This window comes from Macrotis lagotis, chromosome X (assembly GCF_037893015.1).
Source record: "Macrotis lagotis isolate mMagLag1 chromosome X, bilby.v1.9.chrom.fasta, whole genome shotgun sequence".
Lineage (NCBI taxonomy): Eukaryota > Metazoa > Chordata > Mammalia > Peramelemorphia > Peramelidae > Macrotis > Macrotis lagotis.
Genome location: NC_133666.1, coordinates 271,643,224 through 271,663,924, shown reverse-complemented (window position 1 = coordinate 271,663,924; position 20,701 = coordinate 271,643,224). Strand labels below are relative to the sequence as shown.

Genomic DNA, 20,701 nt, shown 5'->3' with positions numbered 1-20,701 from the left:
ATTCTGGGCCCAGAGCTCTATCCATCTCCGTGCTTAACTTTTAAAACAAAACAAAACCACTTTTTTAAACCTTCTCTCATTGTTCTCCTTCCTCTCTCTTGTTTCCATTCTTTCCTTAGTCCTCATTCGTTACGCAAAATGACTCATGTGAAATGTTTTTTTTGTATAAATATTGATTTGTTTTCCAATTATTTAAATCATAATTTCTACCAATCTTTTTTTTGCAAGGTTTGAATTTTACATTCCCCCTTCTCTCCCCCCCCAATAGAAGACAATCTGATAGTCTTCAGACATGTAAATCTGTTAAACATCAATGTACCCTCATGCCAGGCTGTTGGGTGCCAAGGGGAGGGAGGGAAGATGGTAGCAACACGTGTATCCTATAAATTTACAAATGGAAGCATCTTGAAAAACTACCACGGCGTGTAATTGGAATAAGGGAACACCATTAAAAAGCAAAAAACAATTACACATTAAAATGGAAGCATTCTCCCAGCCCCCTCGCTGCCTTGGCTCTGTTGGACTGAGCCCGCTGCAGTTTGGGCGCTGGGTACGCAGTGGGCGTTTAATAGTTGTCTGCTGTTGTTAAAGGAATGAATGAATGAAGGCGTGGGTCCCTGCGCGCGCGCGCGGCTGCTGCCCCAGTGCCCCGCCTTCCCGCCCCGCCCCACCCCCACCCGGAAGCCCCACGGGAAGAGCCGCAGTCCGCCCCTTCCCGCCTCTCCCGGAGCCGGCTACTCTGGCGCTCAGTGAGCCTGCGCAAGGCGCGTGCGCCGATCCGCTCTCCGGAGCTTTCCGGGCGCCGGGAGCGACGTGGCTGGGGAGGCGGCGCCCGGCGCGCAGGCGCACCAGGCAGCCGCCCTCGCGTCCGCCTTACGCGGTCAGAGGTGGGCTCCGCGGGCTGAGAGGCGCCGGGCCCCAGCGGCGCGGGGCAGCTCTGCGGCCGGCCCTCCCCTCCCCCGCGCGGCCCGGCTCGGCCCGGCTCGGCTCGGCTCGGCTCGGCTCGGCTCGGCTCGGCTCGGCTCGGCCGGGCGGCGCCCAGGAGCCGCCCCTCCCCCCCGGCCCTGCCCCCACGCGGGCCGCCGCCGGCATGAAGCTGGTGCGGAAGGACATCGAGAAGGACAACGCGGGCCAGGTGACCCTGGTGCCCGAGGAGCCCGAGGACATGTGGCACACGTACAACCTGCTGCAGGTGGGCGACAGCCTGCGCGCCTCCACCATCCGCAAGGTGCAGACCGAGTCCTCCACGGGCAGCGTGGGCAGCAACCGCGTGCGCACCACGCTCACCCTCTGCGTGGAGGCCATCGACTTCGACTCGCAGGCCTGCCAGCTGCGCGTCAAGGGCACCAACATCCAGGAGAACGAGTACGTGAAGATGGGCGCCTACCACACCATCGAGCTGGAGCCCAACCGCCAGTTCACGCTGGCCAAGAAGCAGTGGGACAGCGTGGTGCTGGAGCGCATCGAGCAGGCCTGCGACCCGGCCTGGAGCGCCGACGTGGCCGCCGTGGTGATGCAGGAGGGCCTGGCGCACGTGTGCCTGGTGACGCCCAGCATGACGCTCACGCGCGCCAAGGTGGAGGTGAACATCCCCCGCAAGCGCCGCGGCCACTGCGCGCAGCACGACCGCGCGCTGGAGCGCTTCTACGAGCAGGTGGTGCAGGCCATCCAGCGCCACGTCCACTTCGACGTGGTCAAGTGCGTGCTGGTGGCCAGCCCCGGCTTCGTGCGCGAGCAGTTCTGCGACTACATGTTCCAGCAGGCCCTCAAGACCGACAACAAGCTGCTGCTGGAAAACCGCGCCAAGTTCCTGCAGGTACCCAAACCCGATGAATGATCAGTGCGGCGGGCGAGGGCAGGGGCTTTCCTCCTCCTCCTAGCCAGCCCTTCCTAAAGTGCCTCGTCTATTCCTTATGCATTCTGATAATTCCTTTTAGGGAAAAAATGGTTTACATCTGTTGAACAGTAGGAGCCGGTTTTCTTTACATGTTGTGAACTCCTCATACTTAATTACTTAATACTTCTTAATTGTCTTGGGATTTGCAGGCCTTAACGTACTCTGGTTTTAATCAAGGCCCCAAGACAGTTCCCACTTGGTCATTATTGACTGACCAAACGTAAATGTAAATATATTTAATGATATATTTATTTATCTTTCACTTTTTTTGCTAAGCAATGGGATCAAGTGACGTGCCGAAGGCCACACAGCTAGGTAATTACTAAGGGTCTGAGGTCACATTTGAACTCAGGTTCCAGGGCCCCTGCTCTGGCCGGTGTAAATGTAAATAGCAGTTGTTTGTTTCAGTCTTTGGCCAGGGTCTTTCCCCGCCCAGATTAATTTGGGGGACATCAGGTTAAAGCCATTCTCTGTCTCATTTTCTTTCATACCTAGCCTTAATCATGAAATGGGCATTGTCTCAGACAGACTGAGAGCCGTTAAAAGTCCTTCGCTTTAGAAGGCCAAAGTCTCCCCCTGAATCCATATTTGGCCACTGGACCCAGAAGGCTGTGGAGGAGAAAGTGAGGTGAGGTTGGTGACCTTGCACAGCCCTCCCTCTCTTAAATCCAATTCACTTGCGTGGCATGGCGTCACATCCTTAATGTTATGGTCCTTTTCAAAATTAAAGGAAAAACAGCAACACTTAACATTAATGGGACAAGGGGTGGCTAGGTGGCACAATGACTAGAGCAGCGGCCTTGAAGTCAGGAGTACCTGAGTTCAAATCTGGCCTCAGCACTTAATAATTACCTAGCTGTGTGGCCTTGGGCAAGCCACTTAACCCTATTTGCCTTGCAAAAAAAACATAAATGGGACAAGTATGAACTAATTTTTTAAAGGTAGACTATGTCCTCCTAAAGATTTCATCTAACTTCTGTAATTGTGATTCCAGGTACATGCCTCTTCTGGGCACAAATACTCATTGAAAGAGGCACTATGCGATCCTACCGTAGCCAGTCGACTCTCAGATACCAAGGCTGCTGGTGAAGTAAAAGCCTTAGATGACTTCTACAAGATGTTGCAACATGAACCGGACCGAGCTTTCTATGGACTCAAGCAAGTAGAGAAGGCCAATGAGGCCTTGGCAATTGATACACTGCTCATCAGTGATGAACTCTTCAGACATCAGGATGTAGCCACTAGAAGCAGATATGTGAAATTGGTGGACAGTGTCAGAGACAATGCAGGCACAGTTCGGATTTTTTCTAGTCTCCATGTATCTGGGGAGCAGCTCAGTCAGTTGACTGGAGTTGCTGCCATTCTGCGTTTCCCCGTCCCTGATCTCTCAGACCAGGAGTCTAGTTCAAGTTCTGATGAGGATTAATGATTGACACTTGTAAAGGGAGACCATTTACTGCATAACTCTTTCACCTACAGAAACTAATATATAAAACAAATCTTCTTGGATCTAGTATGAAAGCTGCTAGGGCCGTTCTGTTTCATTACATGAGATGGTTTTTCTTATCAGGGTAACCTCTTTCTGTTGGAAGACCTATACATCTAGAAAATAAATTAAGAGAAAATTAATGTCTAATCTTATTCATTCACATTGGTAATTCTTTTAGGAAAAATCGGTTTAGAGATACAATAAGCAGTTTGATGCTTTGGAAAAAAATAGTGTTCCTATTATGTCACCTGCATTCAGTGTGTATTGTACTGGGGATAAGCTGCTGTTTTTGTTGTTCTTTCAGAATGCCTTGCAGTAATATTGCTTAGTCCTCACAAATAGCTCGATTGAGAGTGTTTTTTTGGAAGATAGAAAATTCACCAAAGAAAGCCAGTGAAATAATTTCTAACTAATGGGCCAAGAATCCATTGTGCTTATCCTTAAAAGTTAACCTTATGTTATACTGTATATTACTTACCATACCAGAGTTTTAGAGCAAGAAGGAACCTTTTAAATATAATACTTTTATTTTACAAATCATAAACTCAGGTCCAGCAAGGTTAAAAGTGATATCCTTGAGATCAAGCAGTAAATTATTAGCAAAGGTCATGGTGAAATCTAACTTTGACTTAAAGTACAGAGGTCTTTTCATTTATACCATGTATTTTGATTTGTCAAATTTATTAATAATTGTATTATTAGGTCAGTTGGTGGCACTGTGGATAGAGCATTGGTCCTGGAGTCAGGAGACTCTTTGAGTTCAAATTTGACCTCAGATACTTAATAATTACCTAGTTTTGTGACCTTGGGCAAATCATTAACCCCATTGCCTTACAAAAACCAAGTTGTATTATTAGAATTGCAAATTGTTTTACTTTAAGTGGGAGTTTTAAAGTAATATTTTCTATATTCTAAACAATTTTCATTTAGCCATGCAATTGCATTAGAGTTGATTAGACCCTATATGGAGAAAATAATAAGACATGTTTGACTTCTTTTATAATTGAAAAAAGGATTCTAGGTAATTAGTTCACTATAATGTCAATGAAATGATCTATTGCTGTTTGAAATTGCAGATTATATTTTGTTCCTTTTCTATGGATATCAAGGGGAAAGTTTTAGATATTAACTCATCAGTTCAAAAATGATAAAAAATTTCCAACAGCTGCCTCCTCAGCTCCCCATGTAAATGAAATCTACTTATCTGACCATCGTTTTAACCAGTATTTTACATGTGTCTAACCAACAAATTTCTTCACAAAGTTGCTAACCCTGAGTAAGAATGGATCTTATTTCTAAGTCTAGGCCTCTCTCCCACCCTCTGATGTCTCCATTTTTAAGCTAAAAGAAAAACTGTGTTACATTTCCTCCTATACATACACACACTTTAACTAAGCTTATATTGAACTTGAAAAGCTGAGCATTAAAATACATAACATCTATCATACTATTTTTACTTCTAGAACACTTCATTTTCAAATTATAGCAAAACAATGTGTCCTTGGCTTATGCTAACTAACTGAATATGGCACACCATTAATACAAAGAGACCTGATAGTTTGACCTTGTGCATATATTAATCACAGTTTCAATTTTGTTGACTTTGATTTGAACTTTGCTTACAGTGGGGGAAAAAGACTGGATTATTCACATGAAACATCCAGTAATTTTGACCATTGTTTCACAATTCCCAGAAAGGCATGTTGTGTAATTTAGGGAAATCTGCGCCTTAAACCAAAAATCTTGTTGAATGACCAACAACCGTTGTTCACATGTAGACCATGCTTTATGCAAAATTAAATCTTTAAAAATACCCATAATAATGTTAAGATAATTTGCATCTTGTAATCATGAGGGGCCTCCTAGAAGTCAGGAAAACCTGTGTTTGAGTGCAATACTGAGGTCTTTTTCTGAGTCTGTCATTTCTTTCAGACTAAATTGCTGAGTAATTAATGGTCTGCATTTGTCTTATCCAGGGAATTTCCTTACTAAGAATTCTCTATATCATTGAAATCAGAGACACTACTCCCCCCTATCACTACACCTAAAAAGCATTTAAATCAATACAGTCTGTTTGCTTGTGTTCAGATTTTAGTTCTTCCCACAGTAATCATCCAATCTGAAAAAGTTAATATTTAATAACATATACCAGATAATAAAATTAGTGTTAGGATCTTTATTTATAAATCGACCTTAAAAAAATTAAATTTGAGCAAAGAAATCCATTAAGTGTGATCCACTTAAACATGCTATTCATTAAGAATGAAATGCTTCTAGTAATATGTTCTTCTATTTTCTTAAAATTCAGCTGACTTGAATTTTTGCTGCCTTGAATAACTTAAAACCTGCCATGACTTACCTGCCATGGCTTATCCTTTCAGAAATAGGTGTACAAATATTTATCAACATATGGAACAATTTGAAGCTGGTTTTGATTTACTTTATCTTGAATGTCTGTAATGGAATGGTGCTTTGCTCAATCTGAAATTCTTGAAATAAAAATATTATAACCCTTAAAATGATTAATTTAACCATCTTAAAATTTATGTTTATCCTCCCTTAAGTACTTGTTGTTTAGTCGTATCTAACTTCCTGTGACCTTGTGGGCCATGCTGTTTGTGGAGTTTTCTTAGCAAAGATATTGAAATGGCTTGCCATTTTCTTCTTCAGTGAATTATGGCAAGCAAAGGTTAAGTGACTTGTCCAGGGTCACACGACTAATATGTATCCAAATTCATATTTGAACTCCAGTACTTGATCCACTGATTTCACCAAGCTGCCTCCTTCAAGGCTAAGTAGTCTTTAAGCCTCTTTTTCTGCAAAATGAACCTTCATTTGTATTCTTTGGTATCATCAATTACAATTGACTTGCCAGTTGAGAAAGTATTTTATTTTAAACATTCAGAGATCTTGTTTGATAGATTTTCCTGAACGATGGAAAGAATTCTAACTACATCTCAATGAAGATTATCAGTATTCATGTAGTTCACTTCCTCCAGGACTGTATTGATTTGTCAGTACAATAATTGCACAAAAATATAAAAATATGAAAGCCATGGATTTTAATCCCTTTGATACGGTTTGTCCCTTTCTACCCCCATTGCTTCAGAAAGGGGCTCCATGGCACTGAAAATGTCTTCTATTTTCCTTTAAGAGGAGAACTTGTCACTTCTAACCATTTAGTTGCCAAGTATGATGATGAGTCTTAGATTGATCCTTGGATAGCAGGTCATACAGGTCATGTATAATGATCATGTTTGAAGCATTTCTTTTCTGGAAGGACCTGCTAGAACTTACTTGGCTGATGTAGTCTTTAATAACCCATTGTCTTCCATGACATGAAAAAGTATCAAAAATGGAAATTTATATATTGTTCCTTAAAGGAATCTGTACATGTGCCTGTTTTAAGCTAGGCTACCATCCTTGTCTTATTCCATTGGAAATACATTTTTATTTATATAAAATCTTAGAGGAACCTATGGTATTTGTCCTTCAAATTCAAAGATTAAAGTGACATCGTGATATCTAGCTGTGACTGATCATACCAATAGGAGCTTGGGAGGTTAATGTGTGTGTGTGTGTGTGTGTGTGTGTGTGTGTGTGTATACACATATATATATATATATATATATATATATATATATGTATTTATATATATGCACGCACACACAAACTATGTATGTTCCTGAGAAATGGAGATACTCGTAAGGATTTAGTATGTTTTTGAACAGTTTCCTCTAGTTCCTCTAGTTTTTTGAATATACAATACATGCAGCACAAAAAAATAGATTTGTAATTACAATATACATTTACATAGCAAACTTAATACATTCATTTGATCCTCACAAAAAGCCTGTTTTCTCACTCTTCAGGTGAGAAAATTAATATTCAAAGGCTTTAGGAGACTTCCCCATAGTCACAATCATTATAGATAGTGGGATTGAAACCTAGATCTCCTGACTCTAGATCCAAGGATATTTCTACTACCATGCTGACTCGGATATAATTGAAATGAGAAAAATTTTCCTTCGTATTCATTTCAATGGCTTTGAACCTATGATTTAAATGACAATACTTTAGTATAAAAAAGTCAGCTTAGAATAAATTAAATCACTATCTTCAGAAACAAAATGTTATACCAAAAAAAAAAAAAGCTTGAAGGCTAATACAGTGTTTTGCCTATGTTATTCATTAGATTTATTGAATAAATGAACAGATATGTAAGGAGGGAGGAACTAGGTCATAGGTTTGCTGCCACAACCCTTTAATTATCCCCAAGAGCTCTGATGGAAGTAGTAACCTAAGCAGTACAAATGAATGAGGGATGATTGTTTAAGTTAACAGAATATGCTTAACTATAGCTCGACTGTGCTGAATCGCGTGGGCAGCTGAGTGGAAGCTGGCTAGAAAGATTCAAAGTCCTATCTCCATCAGGTGAATCTGAAAACATCACTTTTTCCTAGAACTCCCTCTCTTCATTTCACAGTACTCGTATCTTTCCCCTATCTTCTTCAGTCCTTTACCTTACCCATGTGAGGACATGGTAAGATGACCCTTCACTTAACAAGGCAAAACCTTGTATGTACATCCTGTATCCCATTCTATCCTGTTCTTCCCCAGCAGATTACCTCTTCTATTATGCCAAACGACTAACCTTGAGAAAATACTAGGATGCTTTTACTTCCACTCCCCTGTATCTGCTGCAGTCTTCCTTCTAATCTTATTATTTTACTGAAACTGCCATTTCTAAACTTGTCCATGTTTGTGTAATTGTCAAATAGCCTTTTGTCATTTTTTATTTTTGACCTCCTGAAGATCATGTATACAACATCTCCTTGCTTAAGTTTTATATCTGATGTTTGATGACTTGGAAAGAAAAAGGGAGAGTGATGATTTTGCACAGTTCAGGTCACCCATAAATCAAGACATCACTCTTGTTGACATTAGTCCTCTTCAATAATGAAGACTAACAACAATACACCAAGTTTTCATAACTGCTCACTCCTGGATCTCCTCCCATCTGTCTGATTGTTTCTTCTTAGTCTCTTTTGCTAGATCTTCCTCCAGTTTATATCTACTAACTATGCTTGTTTTCAAAGGATCTTTACTAGGTCTACTTTCCCTCTGCACATTCATCCATTCATAACCTTTCTTCTGAGTTTGCTATATCGATAACTGCTTCCTGGACCTCTCAAACTTAGACATTTAGACATTAAATTCAATATAATCAAAACATTACATTATCATTACCCCCTTAATCATTCCCTTTTTCTAACTTCCTTCTTACATCAAAGGCACCACCATCCTTTCAGTCATCTAGCCTTGAAAACTAGGTATATAATTCCTTACCTACCCCACATATCTAATGTGGTATCAAGTCTTGCTTCATGGTTCTCATTTATGTCTTCTCTCACTCTATCAACTTGCTATATTTGTGCCAGTTCTCATCATATCAGATCTATAACAATAGCTTATTGGATAATCTTACTAACTATATCATTGAATTAATAAAAATTTTAAAGATAATGAATTTGAATAGAAACATAAATTAGAAACCTCCCTTTGAATAGATGTTCAAAGAGATTACATAACAGAAACATTTATTTTAAAACCAAAAAGACAAAAAATGTTTATTTCCATACCTGATTTTAGTAATTTAAAAAGTTTTAGTCACTCAAACAATTATTTCTTTTCAAAAAAATATTTCAAAATGTCTCCTTTTTAATTTTGTCACAAGAAAGGTTTGTTTTATCTCTCATATATGCCTCCTTTTCTTCTCTGATACAACTACCACTCTGGAGCAGGTTCTCATTACCTCACACATACACTATTGCAGCAACTTGCTGGTGGGTCAACCTGCAAAAGTCTCTTCCCACTCAGACCATTTTTCATCCAGCTATCAGAATTCCAAAAGGGCAGGTCTGACCATGTTACCCTTCTATTCAATAAACTTCAGTGGCTTCCTATCCCAGGATGAAATTTCAGGATCAAATATAAAATACTCTGGTATAAAAATCCTCTATTATCTATCTTTCCCACCCATCAATACCATTCTGTCTTCTTACACCTCACTCACTCTTTACTCTGAGATCCAGTAATTAGACACTTTGTGCACAAGACTTTCTTATCTCTGTCTCCCAACATTTTTTTCTGCAGTTTCCCACACCTAGCATTTTCTCCTTCTTCATCTCTGCTTTCTAGTTTCCCTGACTTCCTTCAAGTACCAACTAAAATTCCATCTTCTACAAGTAACCTTTTCTGAGCTTAATTCTGGTGTCTTCTCTCTGTTGAGAATCACTCAATGATCCTTGTTCAAAGTTTCTTGTTTGTTGTTTCTCCCATCAGACTGTGAGCTATTAGAGAGCAAGGATTATTGTTTTATATCTGAAATGCTTGTATAATGCCTAACACCTAATAGGTGCTTATAGATAATAGATAAACAATTATGGATTGACAGTCTCAAAATTTAATTTGCATTACTAAGAACAAAAAGGCTGAAGTATACAATTTTAAGAGATTTTTCTCATTCTACTGACGTGAAGATTGACAAGTAAGACCACTGAATACAAATTTGATCATAATTAATTTACATTATAGACTTTCTGGAATATCTGGAATGGTCTTTAGCAGAGAAGCCCATCTCTTTTTAAGATTAAAAAACAACACAAGAAATTGCCATTAAAAAAGTGAAATTGCAGATTAATTATATTTTAAAACAGGAAGCTCTTTAACTTTCTTTAATTAGCTGTGGCCCACAATGTCTAATGCAGGAAACAGACAACTATTCCAGTAGCAGTAAATACTCTAAAGAACAGCTGTGTTTACTGCATTACAATATTTATACCCATTAGCTTTCCCAAAAGGGCTTACATTCCTGTGAAATACAAAGTAATTATTTAAGATTTTGTGATTATTATGTACAGTTCTAGTCATTAGTAATTTACTTTAGATTTAGAGAATTTTAATGAACCTAGCAGACAGAGATCTTAAAAAAATTAAATTCAAACCTCAAGTTAGAAAAGCCTTCATGAAATATTTAAAAATTTCCTTGAAACTAAAAGTTTGATCAAAATGATAATCAAACCATTAATACACAGTAATTCACATCAAATGTAACATAATCTCAGCATGCTGAAGTTGGAAAAGCATGAAGTGTATTTCTTGAGATTCATGGCTCTGCTACTACCAACCTTTAGTTTAGCAAAATGGGCAAATCCCACATTCCCTGGTCCTCAATTTCCTTATTTATAAAATGAAGTCATTGTTAGGGACAAAGGCAACCCCAAAACCCCTAAGGCTTCCGGTTACATAAAATTGAGAAGCATCTGCATCAAGGAAAGCTTTTTAGTAGAGAATAGGATATCATTACCCACTTCATTAACTTGATGATGTTGATGATGGCTTTTTCTAAAGCTTCCATAAAAGAAATGGTGATAAAGACAGAGCCTATGATTTCATTGGTATACATCCCTGGGGGGGAATGTTTTTCTGCCAATGAGTCAGTTATCAATAAGCCCTTATTAACACTATGTACCAGGCAGGCAGCTCTCAAAGAGCTCATATTCTAATGTGGTAGTGAAAAAAATAGATAAATATAAAAATAATACTGTGTTGGATTGAAAGTGATCTCAGAAGGAAGATACTAGGGAAATTGGGCCTCCTGAAGAAGGCGGGATTTAAGCTGTTCTATAAAAAAGTTGGAGAGGCTTTCTAGGCATGGGGGATAGATAACCAATGAAAAAGCTCAGATTCTAGAAACAGAATGTGTCATTTAAGGAGTGGCAAAGAACTCCATTTTTCCCAGATCAGAGAGTAGTACATAAAAGTACTTTGTACATAGTACAGAGTAAAGAGAAGAGAAAGGTGGGAAGGGTCAGGTGAAAAGCTATTCAGGTAATTTTATATTTTAACTGGGAGATAAGAGGAAGCTATTGGAGTTTGAGAAGAGTGATAGCATTATCCGACCTTTGACTTAAGGAAAATCATTTTGACAAATGAGTGGAGGATGTAAAAGAGTAGGGAGAACCTTCTTGCTTTAAGTAATAGTGTTTAAAAACGAAATCAAAAATTGATGCTTGTAACTATTTTTTTGTCCAAATCTTGACATCTGTCAAAAAAAGCATTTCTTTAAAGTACAAATGTTTTTAATCGATCTTATAATTAGTTAACCTCTAGACGTCAAGAATAAGTAGCATATGAACAAGTACCCCATTAGAAATATGAAATATGAGAATGATGGAGGTCAACAAAATCATACTCATGATTAAATACTGTTATAGTAGCTTGAAAATAGACATATGAGTGGTCTCATGAACCATCATTAACCCTGGTATATGGGTGAGTGTGATAATGAAATATAACTATAATGAAGCTATTCCAAATCTATATGAAAATCAATTCTATTTAAGAACTATGGCTCATATGAAATCAAACGTGACTAGCAACAGAAATTTTATGTGGTCAATCTGAATTTATTCAGGTCAAGTTGATTCAGTTGTTTATTATGTTTTAGTACATTTGCCAACTCCATGATATACAATAACACATCACCTATTTAGAAATCTGCTATCCAACAATTTCCTTTATCTGTAGTATAGTTAAGAACCTAAAAAAAAGAGAAAAAATACCACTAAGCAGCCAAAGCCTGTACATGGAAAGCCTTGCTGATACCACCTATTTGCTTATGCTTTATACATAGTTATAAAAAATTTATCTACCTTTTGTACAAACATACAGTAAATTAAAGCTTGCAAATCAAGAGAGGCAGGCCATACTGGATATCATTGAAAAATGACAACTGACATCTTGACAATAAGGACTGAAAAAACATTTTTCAAAAAACATATTGAGAGAAGAAGAAGGAATGGAGAGAAAAAAGGAAGGAAGGTTCAAAAGGGAGGAACAATTCCAAGAGTCTGAGGCCATTTAGTGGGATAACAAATAGCATTACAGCTACCTCAATAGCATCTATGGTCAGTACTGTTTTAGCATAGTACAGACACTTATGTTCCCCAGGTTGATCCTGAGTCATCTAGAATAAGTTAATTTATGTTTAATATTATTTGAAATGACAAATAATTATGCAGTATATTTTAGAAATGTGTCCATCCAAAATAGTCAAGATTGTGGGTGTTTAAAGGTGATAAGTGTTTTCTGAAAACTCAAATATCCAGAATGCATCCTGAAGTTCTATTTAAAGAAATATGTACAATAAATGCTAAAAAATTATTCTTTCCTAAGGAAAAAAATTTCAAATTAAATGTACTTGTAGAGGATTTTTTAATTTTTAAGAGATGCTAGACCAAAGATTGTAGGTCCTCTGAGTCCTTCATGTAGATCTGTTCCAGAATTTTTATGTCTGGAATTTTTCAGCAAGGCTAAGTATAAACATTGACTAGAATTTTTTGTTTGACACTTTGCTGATAAATTACTCTATGAATATAAAATGTACTTTAACCCCATCCTTCAGTTCATTTGATCCAAAAGAGGTCAGTTTATAGTTTGTTCTTCTTTACTAGTTATATTGCTTACAGAAAAGGACTAGCAGTCTGTTGAAAAAAGGTCAAGTATTTTACAGCATGGATCATTTAGAACGTCTAACAATCCTCAAAAAATTACAGAATCTCAGAGAAGGAAGGAGGTATCTCTGAGGGCATCTGGTCCAACCTGCACATAATCAAGAATTGACTGCTACATTGCCAAAAAACCCTGCTCTTCCAGCATCCACTTGAAAGTCTCCAGTGAATGGAAAACCAGGGCCTTCTAAGACAACTCATTTCACATTTTGATAGTTACTATTAGGAAGCTTCTCTCTACCTTCCATCTACTGCTCCAACTGTTACCTCATGGGACCAAGTCGAACAATCCCTTTTCCATTTTAATTCTTTCTCTATTTTAAAATCCTTCTTTTGTACCTGGCCTGTTTGGGGGCAAGGATTGGGGGAAGGAAGAGAAGAAGGGCAAAAATACTTTAAGGTCATTCATCACTTCCTTGTTCATTGTTTTGTTGATTTATTATTTTGCCAAGGACAGGAAGATTGTCTTCCAAAAATCCCCCATCAAATCTGCTCCCTGGCTCTGGAGTCTTTCTGCCTCTTTGCTCATCATTTCATTTTCTGTTCCATCTCTCAGGAGCTTGTTCTCAACAAATCATGAGAAGTTCTATCCCCTATGGCTAAATGATATTTGTAATGAAATTACCAGTGGGGTTTAGGATGTGGTGGGAGGAAAAGCAAATTTATGTAAACGGTAGAGAGGAAATAGACAGGATCTTATGGTGAGGAAAGTGCTGTGGGGAAAAAGGTTTCGACTCTCAGTGTCTAAATGGCATCCTTAGTAAGAAAGGGAATGAAAGAGGGACTATGAGAAGATATGAGGTAAAATGAAGGAGACTTCCAAGATCACATAATTTTAAGGTGAAAATACTGCAATAACAATAAGCCAACTTTGCCTTTGGTGCTGCATTATCTTTTCCTTAATGTACAGCATCTCTTTGTTCTAGACAGGGAGCAGCATCACCTGTACTGTCACCCTCCTGCTTATTGCACATTGTATGAAAACACTTGGAGATTTTTTTTATTGTTTTTTTTAAAATGACTTTAATGAATCTGTATTCTTATTCTCCAGCAGTGCAAATTACAGTTGGGAGGCAGCACACTGCAGCAGAAAATACTCTTAGTTTACAGTCAAGCTCATTCCCCTTAGTACCTATGTGATTGAGGAAGTGACATTTCTGGAAATCATTTTCCTCAGTGAAAATAAAAGACCTGGTCTACTCCTACATTTCTCTCTGAGATTCTCTTATATGCCATCTCATCCTAGACCATTTCTATCCAAAGATTTTCATAAAACTCCCATAAAGTATATATTCAACCACAGAAGCTTTCTAATTTCTTTTTCGGGGGAGCCCAAACTTGTGATTTCATCCAACTTTGAGAAAACACCTCTACCATTGCAAATCAGCAAATATTCTGCCCCTTTAAAATTTCAGTGAGTTACCTGAGACAGTAAGAAATCAATTGACTTACCCCAGATAATACAGCAAGTATTTCAGAGGTGAAAACTGAAGTCATATGTTCCTAACTGAAGCTGATTGCTCTACCCATTATTCTGTTGCCTTTCATGATTCTTTTACTAATAGGATCCTTTCAGGTAACCAGTATGTTGCATCTCGTTCTTGCTACATATCATAGCCATGTTCTTTTCTGGACTTACATACAGTTACTCAATGACATTTTATATTACATCTCTTTAGTCATTGGTGATGTGCTATAGCCTCCTTACACTGTAGTATTTCTGGATTTGCAGCTATATCACACCATCATTCCTGGGAGACTATGGATCACTTAATTATAACTAACTGAAGCTATTTGTTTTAAGATTTCCAATAAAATTAGTAATATGATTGATGAATTTACAACTTGTCTCATTGATAAATTAGATATTTTTTAAATCTTAAAATAATGGGATAAGAAATTTCATGGCTATCTTAAGAACTTAAAAAATTACCTAGTCTTTGTGACTAGGTAATGAATTAATCAACAAGCAGTTTCTAAGATACCCACTTTGTGATATGCATTTGGTTATATTCTAGGAATAAGAAATCAAAAATGAAACAGTTGTCTCCTTTTTATTGGGAGAGAAAAGAGATATATAAATAGTTGAATAGAGAATATATATATATGCAAAATAAAGCCAAGGTCATTTTGGGAGAATTAAGATTATTTTTTAAATTGGGTAAAATGTTTACTTGGAAAATAATCCCCTTATTTTTGATTATAATTATTTATGGTTCCATTATTATTATTATTATTATAAATTAACAGAAGTTTGCAAGTCCAAGAAAATTCAGGAATGTTGAAATTAGTCAATATCATAAAATCTGACCACAGAATAAACTGTTCTTATTCATATTTTTGCACCATAGCCTGTTGTTGTTTGGTTGGATTTTTTTTTAGGTCTATCTTTCGAACATAGTAAATCAGTAGTGACTGCTACATTAAAAAAAAATGTGATTTGCATCAGGTTCCAGAAAACTGCCAGGTTCTGGTTTTGGCAGACAAACTATAGGAAAGAGCAGACTGCAAGAGGGAGCAGATTCCAAAGCAGAAGGTCATTTGTTTTGAATGTTTTGCCCTCTAGAGCCAGGTTTTTTTTTTAAGACTTTCAGCTTGAAGCATTAGGGAAAAGATGATATTTAAACAGCTTTGCTGGTAGGTGCAAAAAAACATCTTGAGGCTTGCAAATATTTTCATTAGTTTGCCAAGTTTCACTGAGTCTGCCAAATAACATATCCCTATCTTATTTGTTCTTATTTTTAGAGATAGGTAGTACAATGGATAGAGTGCTGGGCCGTATGAAGACTTAAATTCAAATCTGGCCTTAGATATTTACTAGTTGAGTGACCTTGGGCAAGTTCATTTAACTTCAGTTTCCTCAACTGAAAAATGAGGATAATAATGGCAATTACGTCTCGGAAGTGCTGTGAGCATCAAAATGAGGAAAAAATATTTGTAAAGTACCAGTGAATGGAACTATATTACAAAATCCTATTGGAGGCCTGGCATAAAGTAGGCACTTCATAAATGTTTGTTCTCCTCCTCCCTCACCACCACCGACAACAACCCACCTACCCTTAGTCTTACTGACTTTCTAGTTCCAGTGTTGTCACAGATTCTTAAAAAGTAAGTGTTGAAATGGACCATGTTTAACCTGGCTCTATGGCTAAATACAAGATCTAATCTTACATTTGTATACCCATTGCTTAACATAGAGTGTGGTGAAGTGTAGGAGCTTAATAAATATTTTATCTACTTGAATGGAGTGTGTAAAGACTTGGGTTCAAATCCCATCTTTATTCAATGCTCCCTATTTAATCATGGGCAAGCCACATGACTTTTGGGGGGCTCTAGTTTCAGTTTCTGCAGAATAAAGGAAGTGAAGCAACTAGATGACTACTGGGTGAATTTCTTTCCCAGATCTATGATCCAGAGAGCAGCCCCTGATTTACAAATAAGAAGGTGGAGGTTGCAAGAAAACTATCTGGGGCTGCTAAATGGTGAAGTGGATCAAGCACCTGATAGCTTCCAAGAAAAAGTAAACAACTTCTACCAGAAGTTGCTAGTTCATTTGACTAATGTTTGGCCTTTGTTTTCAAAGATTATGATATCAGGGAGGTGAAGCCTTGACAAGCAAGTGAACTGGATTTGAGGAGGGGCTGTTCTAAGTCACTAGCCTCACTTTCTCCTCTGGAGCCATCTGGATGCAGTGACCAGACATGAATCAGGATGACCAGAGATGGTCCAGAATTTGAGGCAATCAGATTTAAGTGACTTGCCCAGGGTCACTGAGCTAGTAAGTGTCTGAGACCGAATTTCAAGTCAGGTCCTCCTAAGTCCAGGGCTGGTCCACTATCCACTGTACCACCTAGCGAATGAAATGAAGGACTACTTTGTTCTTTCATTTTACTGTCCCTCCTATCCCAGTCAAATTGATCCACCTGATCAGAAGAGAGATTCTGCTATTACCTCCAATATTTCCTGTATTGACTTGTCCAAATATAATGTGTCTCCCCCATTAGGTTGAACTCAGGTTTGTTTTATTTTGAATCCTACATGCTTAGCAGTTACAGGTACCTAATATTTAATCAATACTTGTTCATTGATTGATTGAATGAGTATAGCAGGATCAACAAACTAGAAGCAAGCAATTCAGGGACATGATGGGAAGAGTCACCTCAACTTTTTACACAAAAGACAACATATTAATATTATTAAACATACACAAGTTTTCCTCCAGAAACAAATTCCTGATAATGACCATCAAAAAAAGAAGGGGAGTATGTTTGAGAAATAGATGCTCTTCTCCACCTGGAAATGCCTGGCAATCTGTACGTGCAAAGAAAGGGGGTCCCTAATTCAGCCTAGAAGATCTCTCACCAAGGGTTTCAAGTACACCCAAAACCATGAAGCTTGATAATGGTACATGTTAGCACCCCTATCACTCTTTTTTATTGATGTTTTATTTTTCCAAATACATGTTATAGAAGTTCTTCAACAGTCATCCATATGCCTATGTATATTTTTAAGTTACAAAATTTCCTTCCACTTGCTCTTCCCATTCTCCTCCCCTCATTGGCTATCAGGTTAATATTGTCCATACATATTTGCATTAAACATGTTTACAGATTAGTCATTTTTGGTATGAGAAATTAGAATTAAGGGAAAGAAATACAAAAGAGATGTTTTTTCAAAGTGAATGTTAGTGTTCATCAGATTCTAAAGGATTTTTTTCTGTTTTGGTTTTTTTCCTTCCTCTGGAAGGGGATGACATCATCCATAACTGGTCTTATACTGTTGTCCCTAACTGCTGAGAGGAGCCGCATCCTTCAAAGTTGATCAACCCACAAAGTTGTTGTTAATGTGTATGTTGTTCTCTTGGTTCTGCTCCCTTCCCTCAACCTCAGATCCTGTAATTCATTCCATGCTTCTCTAGAGTCCAACCATTCATGGTTTCTTATAGAACAATAGTATTCCATAATATTCATGTACCTTACCTTGTTTAACCATTCCCCAATTGATGAAAATCCCCTCAATTTCTAATTCTTTGCCACCAGAAGAAAGCTGCTATGAATATTTGGAACATGTGGGACTTTTCCCATTTTTTATAATTTCTTCAGGATATAGACCTAGAATTGGAATTGCTGGGTCAAAGGGTATGAACAGTTTTATTGCTCTTTGGGTATAGTTCCATATTGCTCTCTAGAATGGTTGGATCCATTCACAACTCCACCAGCAATGCTTTATTGACCCCTATCACTTTTTTTTAGGTTTTTGCAAGGCAAATGGGGTTAAGTGGCTTGCCCAAGGCCACACAGCTAGGTAATTATTAAGTGTCTGAGGCCGGATTTGAACCCAGGTACTCCTGACTCCAGGGCCTGTACTTTATCCACTGCGCCACCTAGCTGCCCCTTGACCCCTAACACTCTTAAGATCTCCCTAGAACCCTAAGCTTCTTCATCCTTGCTTCTTTCTAACCAGTCTATGATCAATCTATGAGTGAGAAAGAGGATGTTAATGCTGGCCTACTTCTACTTGGAACTATATTTGTCTCCAGGTCTAGACCTAACCTCGAACTTCAGGCATGAATTTGGATAGTTTTCTGTTTGGAAAGCACTGATGATTTTCCAAAGGCATTTGTCCAGTTAGCAACAACTCAACACTCAAATGGATCTATGATCTCATCAATTTAGGAGTTTCTCAAATCACATATACCGAAATCCATCCATGTTTACGTATTCCTAGGTGACTTGTTCTCCCCCAAAAGTTCATGATAGAAAATCAATCCAATATGTTAGAGGGTTTTCTCAATTCTTCCTGGCATTTTTGAGGATTTAGTGGACCACTCTGGCTGGCTGTTAACCTCATTATTGCCACATGAATAACCTATCTCTCTTACCATCATATATTTCCTTCATTATATCCTTTACTTCATTTTGTTTATTTGGTTTTTTTTGAAGGAAGGTAGATTCTTTGTTGAGTATGGTTGGTTATTCCATGCTCATGTGCCCTATGTATTATTCTTATTTTTAATTCTTCAGTGTCAGTTTGATGTCTCTCTTCCATCTACCATCACCAGTATAATAATGGTATTGAAAAGTTGGGCTTTTACTTTAATGGGAAGCATGGAGTCAATAAAGATGCTTCAGAATTTCCCCAAAGCTATCCAGGCCACTCTCTTGCTTCTTCTCAGTTCTGGACTCAACTCGTTGTCCATCTGTATGATCTGTCCTAGATACGCATTCTGTTGTATAAGCTCAGTATGGTGTCTGTCCAAATGCATGTTGGAATCTGGGAAATAGATATTCTTCATCCACTTTATCTTTTCCGTGCAGCTGGACAGACAAAACTCTTTTGAGGGGTTACAGACCCTTTTGGAGAATCTGCAGTGTTCAAAACTTGATGCAATCAGTGTGTCATCCATAAATAGGACCATCTGGTGGACCTCAGCAACTACAGGGAATCACTCTTTGACTCAGTCTATACAATAGATCTTCTCTGTATCTGTGGTGATATTTCTTAATTAAGTTGCTATCTCTCTGGGCTCTTTTGGTCTTGCTTTGTGGCAATTAGTTTATGTTGTTTAAACTCCTGGTAAAAATTATTATATTCTGTATCAATGTCATTTCTGTTGTCCAGATTCTATTTTTGATATTAAATAACTTGTTTTATTAGTTCATGATTAAGTTGTTTCATTTGCAAACTATTAGTGTTTTTTACCCATTTTTCTCTTAATTTTAATGAACTGATCTTCTACACATAAATGATTAAGGGATAACATCCAAATCAATAATCATTTTCTGCCCAATAAAATGAAACATATTTCATTCTTTACAGTGTTATTTTGTCCATGCCATGTCCAACTCCTACCAATATTTTTTTCAAAGAAATGATCTATGACTAAAAGTCTGAGACTTTTGAATAATGTGCAATACTTTGGTCTCTTCCATTCCTTCTCTGATCATGTTTTCCCATATATTTCTCCCCATCCTCACCTTTTTCTATCTTTATAGTGCAGTCACTAAGGGTAGGTAAGTGGTTTTTGTGGTAAAGAGTTGAGACTAGAGTCAAGAAGACTCCTTTTCTGAGTTCAGTTCTATCCTCAGACAGTGATCCTAGACAAATCTCTTAAACCTTGTTGCCTCAGTTTCCTCATGTGTAAAATGACTTGGAGAAGGAATTGACAAACCATTCCAGAATCTTTGCCAAGAAAACTTCAAATGGAGTCAAAGAAAGACTGACATAATTCAGTAGCATTACCAAAGTCATTATAAAAGCTTCATTTGTTCTAGTGCCAACTGTAGGACTAGCATTAGGACTATAACGGAATAGGACTATTCTTTTCTTATCCATTCCATTTCTAATGGAGCAGAGCCAGCAATCCAAACTTTTACTAATAGCCCTACATATAAATAAGACAAATCTGTTAACTATCTATTAGAGATTAGATATATATATCAAAATCAATTAAATTATCATTCTTGGGGCAGCTAGGTGGCTCAATGGATAGAGCACCAACCCTGGAGTCCAGGAGTACCTAAGTTCAAATCTGACCTCAGGCACTTAATTACCTAGTGGCCTTGGGCAAGCCACTTAACTCCATCTGCCTTGCAAAGTCCTAAAAAGAAATTATCATTCTTCAGAACTCACCATTGTTTCTTTAGGGGAGGTACTAGATTCTTTATGGTGCTATTTGGGGATTTAGTTTGAGGCACATCCTGGTGAAGTTCAATTCTCTTACAAAATAAATGAGAGTGC

The 20,701-nt window shown here is 38.0% G+C and overlaps 2 protein-coding genes across 2 annotated transcripts in view; both read left to right on the top strand.

Moving 5' to 3' along the window:
- The window catches only part of ITGA1 (integrin subunit alpha 1), a 191,129-nt gene that overhangs the window by 16,672 nt on the left and 153,756 nt on the right, over positions 1-20,701 (top strand). The window lies entirely within an intron of this gene.
- On the top strand, positions 1,016-3,526 carry PELO (pelota mRNA surveillance and ribosome rescue factor). The gene is made up of 2 exons (XM_074208717.1): positions 1,016-1,816; positions 2,892-3,526. Exons 1-2 carry the CDS (start codon positions 1,091-1,093, stop codon positions 3,321-3,323), a joined length of 1,158 nt encoding a protein of 385 aa, XP_074064818.1. The 5' UTR covers positions 1,016-1,090; the 3' UTR covers positions 3,324-3,526.

Bases quoted from the DNA above. Each gene is read 5' to 3' on its own strand.
- PELO (XM_074208717.1), top strand. From the start codon at position 1,091: ATGAAGCTGGTGCGGAAGGACATCGAGAAGGACAACGCGGGCCAGGTG. The intron at 1,817-2,891 runs GTACCCAAACCC...TTGTGATTCCAG, and splicing joins ACCGCGCCAAGTTCCTGCAG to GTACATGCCTCTTCTGGGCA.